The sequence below is a fragment of the Cladophialophora immunda genome (genome assembly GCF_000835495.1).
Source record: "Cladophialophora immunda strain CBS 83496 unplaced genomic scaffold supercont1.117, whole genome shotgun sequence".
In the NCBI taxonomy this organism is placed as follows: Eukaryota; Fungi; Ascomycota; class Eurotiomycetes; order Chaetothyriales; family Herpotrichiellaceae; genus Cladophialophora; species Cladophialophora immunda.
In genome coordinates this window covers 1-3,950 of record NW_015622657.1, presented here as the reverse complement: position 1 = coordinate 3,950, position 3,950 = coordinate 1, and the positions used below count along the sequence as shown (strand labels likewise).

At 52.3% G+C, this 3,950-nt stretch overlaps 2 protein-coding genes across 2 annotated transcripts; one reads left to right on the top strand and one right to left on the bottom strand.

The window, feature by feature from the left end:
* The first annotated feature begins 917 nt into the window (after window positions 1–917).
* On the top strand, window positions 918–2,025 carry PV07_12752 (uncharacterized protein). The gene has a single exon (XM_016400314.1). It carries the CDS (start codon window positions 935–937, stop codon window positions 1,766–1,768), a length of 834 nt encoding a protein of 277 aa, XP_016242041.1. The 5' UTR covers window positions 918–934; the 3' UTR covers window positions 1,769–2,025.
* PV07_12751 (uncharacterized protein) lies at window positions 1,947–2,576 on the bottom strand (the record flags this gene model as incomplete). Its single annotated transcript, XM_016400313.1, has 1 exon — window positions 1,947–2,576. The coding sequence occupies one exon, from the start codon at window positions 2,574–2,576 to the stop codon at window positions 1,947–1,949; it is 630 nt and encodes a 209-aa protein (XP_016242040.1).
* Window positions 2,577–3,950: the final 1,374 nt, after the last annotated feature.

Sequence of the window (3,950 nt, the reverse complement as noted above, 5' to 3'; positions counted from 1 at the left end):
GGGGGGGGGGACACAACCTGAGTGTGTTTGGTCTGTTCGAACTGGTCGTAAAAAGTTCATGAAAGGCAAGTGTGGTACCTAAGGGCCTCCACGCCAATGTCGGCGGCCACGACCATTGGCACCAATCACTCACCGAGAATGCTACCGGTTTCAGCTTCTCTCCCTGCAATAGAATCTCTCCGAGCGTATCAGTCAGTCTCCTGCAACTATGACTGGGGACATCATGGAGCGACGAGACTTGGCGCCATACCTTGTCATACGCGAGCATTGATTCAGCCCCGGCTCCTCCTGCGTAGCCTTGGGGTTAGTGGTACAAGCGCAATCGAGGGGTGCGACACGAGTACTCCCGAGTGGTCGCCTAGGTCTTTTGCGCCATATCATGGCCATCCTAGTCCTTTTGCAAAGCGCGCATTTGCCTCGCGTATGTCGCACACCCTGAGCACGGGCACCACGTTGAGATGACAGAACGAATCCGAACCAAGATAGGGATCGGTGAGGCCCTTCTGCCTCCTCGTTCAGCCGCAGTTCAATCTGCGGCCGCAACGGCGACCTCTTGGGCGGCCGGCTAAGCCACGTTCAGAGTCGATCACGTGATATGCCGTCGCCGTTTCACCTCACCATATGTTAGATCGTAGTCGCTTAGGGACGGTGATGTTTCTCTAGTGTATTCTCAGAACCTCGTGGGAACCGTTATTCTCTCTTCTCTCAATCTGCCTTGCAAAGGTCCCCCCGAAAGGCACACTTCCTATGCTATTCTGGTACCAGCCCTCGTCACCTGCGAGTTGAGGAACTGGCCTCGCTCGTCCCCCTGCTGCTCATTACGCCTCCATCTTATCGAACATAAGTATCCTCATACTCCTTCCGAGCGCTTTAGATACATCAGGCTGTAAGTCTATCTTTTGGTCCTATAACATACACCGCATTCATTCTTACCATGTCAGTCTCATCCGAATCATCACCGGCAACTCCGTTGCCGCTTGTCCCAGATTTCGACTCGACACCCTTTGGGCAAAGAAAGAGAGACGCGCGAGACATCGTTTCCTCCTTCGACCGGAATGACCTCCCCTCAGAATTCTGTCCGGATACTTACAAACGCATCACCGTGGGCCAAGCCAAGAGACCCAGTTCGGAATGGACAATCACCGGAGATCTGCCACGGACGATAATGACGTGGATGGTTCACGACCCCAACGGCTGGGCCCTCCTCAACAAGTGTCTTCCGATGAAACTGCGAACCAAGTTGTTCGTCGAGAAACTCCAGAGACGGTTCCAACACGAGTTCGACCGCTACGACGAGGTGCTTGATGCAACCCAACACCTTTTGGCGGCACCGGCCTGGTCCCCCGAGGACATCCGATCCACCGTCATCCAGATCGCGGCAAACATCAACTCGCTGGCGGCCGCGGCCCGGCTCGACCTCGACGAACGTCCTGACGGCCCGGGTGGTACCGCCCACGTCCTCCTCGAGGCCCTGAAAGGGGTTTGTCTTAGGTCCAAGACAATACCCGCTGCGCCGACCCAGCAAGGTGGCGCTCGGACAGAAAGTGAAATCAGCCTGTACGACATCATGATACGTCGGCCTCTGGAGGGGCACTCAACCGTGATTTTAGAGGCACTAGAAAAAGTATCGAAAACGTCGCCAGGGTCATTGAACAACATGGGGGCCCAATTCCGACTCGTCGGCGACCTTATGCCCACCGCCGACGCCGCTTCCACTTTCTGGTTGCGATTTCGGGGATTATCTGCCCAAGCTGGTGCAGTTTTCTGACCGGCAAAGTTGGGCACGCCGCGCGCCAAAGGCACGGATCCCATACACTAGCGAAGAAGTTCTAGTACGAGAGCGTCTCACAACCGGGAAGAACTAAGCCCTGAAACAAGACACTTGCCGCACAATATTCGAGCGGATACTGTTCAAGCTGAGGCAAATCTTGGGGCCACGACCCAAGTCACGATTTCTTCTCATTTGAGTGCGGGTCGATTCCCGCGCCGGGTAAAATCTTCATGGGCAGCGGCGACAACAAGGTGATGACACATATGTCTTTTCCAAAGTTATGAGCTATCGAAGCCACCACACCGGTGTCTCTCGGTCCGTTAGCAGCAAAGTCTCTCGGAGTGTCCTTGTAAGGAGACGAAGGCGCTTGCATCCTCCGTCCGCTTGTGTACATTCCATCGGAAGTGTCGAACGATGCTCGCAAATCGGCTCTACAAAGCCCGGTTCTACAGTACTCGTTAGTCAGATAACGTCGCAGTAATATGTTTCGGGCCCAAATGGAGGCTCGCCTCTTTTCGAGATTTTTTTCGGCGGCCTTGGCCCAGCGCTTCCTCATTTGGGGAGTCGCATCATCTACTAGAAACACCCCTCCGTATCTGTTATCCCGGAAAGCATCGACGCTTCTGCTGAACAGCGGACGTGGAGGGTCGTGGCTGGCTCCCCAAGCGGCATCCCGAAACTTAAGTTCTCCACACGCTACAATGACCGGTCCTGCCAGCAGATTGACGGCTGGCAAGATGTTGAACTTGATTATAGCTTGGCGCAGCTGAGCTGCCAGCCTTCCTGCGTATTTCAACGTATACATCGTAGGAAAGCTGTTGATGATCATAACGTTCCCCCGGTCGATTCATTCGACGGGCAATCCGTTTCTTCTCTTTGCAAGTCTGAGACGTCCAACGTGCGTAGCCGAGGGGCTGTGAAATGATCGTATGTCGCTGACACTCGTGTCTTCCCAGTTTCGTGATCCACAGTTGACCAGTCGAAATTGATCTCCTCTATCTGTGAACACTGACGCAGCAAGGCGGGCAGAAAAGATGTATTTGTTTCCTTTACAGGACCTTGGACTCCTCGGATTCGCGGCCTGCCCTATTTGAACATTCACCGGCTCATTTCCCCGGCTCCCTAAATCAGATTTTCCGAGGCCCTGGCTACCATCTCCGTGATGGCTTCATCAACCGTGGCCAAAATCTCGGTTCAAACCTAGCGCCATCTCTTTAGATAGCCAGCACGTCGGTACACACGACCGCTTGGGATCATTTCTTGCGCCGAGGACACAAGTTATCCTCCATCCATAGACTGCGGACAGCCTCTTTTATGTGCTGTCACGAGCCACCTGCCAGCGAGCAAATGAACGAACGTATTACCAAGCTGTAAGCGAAGGACCGGATGGGGATTCTGCAGCCGTATATAATATAAATAACCATATGGGTTTGAAAACATTAGGGATACAACGACAAACCTGTGGCTATCTTCTCGATTTCCTTTAGCCCCGATATTGCCACACGCTTTTACCGTTCAACCCTTCTGCGCTAAGAACTTGGTGTACTTCACCACGTTTATCATATTCGTCGCAATTGGGTATTTATAAGTAGATTTGGCGAGCAGATTTAGTGAGTAGATTTGGCGAATAGATTTGGTATCAGACCAGCGATCTAACTGAAGGGTGAATGCGATACCTGGGATCAATAGATGATAGATAACTAGCCTATATATACAGGTGTCAACCCTTGAAGAAGGCTTCAAGGTTGACAGGTGGGATGTGCCCCTTGCTATATACATGCGATAACCATGCTGAGTCAGTCAACGCACTCTACGACAAAGCCTCCTCTTTAGAGTAGGGGTTTCTCGGGCACAAGCATCACTAAGGGCTTAAAGAGGAATTTGAAAAGTGAGGCTAGCCAAAGAGGAGGCTGGGCACAGAAGGCGACCGCAACGGCTACAAATATATAGTTTTGTTAGGAACTTGATATGTAACCATCCGGCACCGAGACACCCGTTATCGGTTTCTCGTGCGTCAGAATCCTCCCTACGGTGCCCATTTCACTCCATGAGGTTTACAACTAACGACTTACTTAGATCAACCACGAGGTACCGCCAATTCGCGAGACGCTAGCACAGGCGACACTTATTAGTCATTGTGTCTCTGCTTACTGCTGATCTAGAACTTTTTTTTTTTTTT

Bases quoted from the DNA above. Each gene is read 5' to 3' on its own strand.
- PV07_12752 (XM_016400314.1), top strand. From the start codon at position 935: ATGTCAGTCTCATCCGAATCATCACCGGCAACTCCGTTGCCGCTTGTC.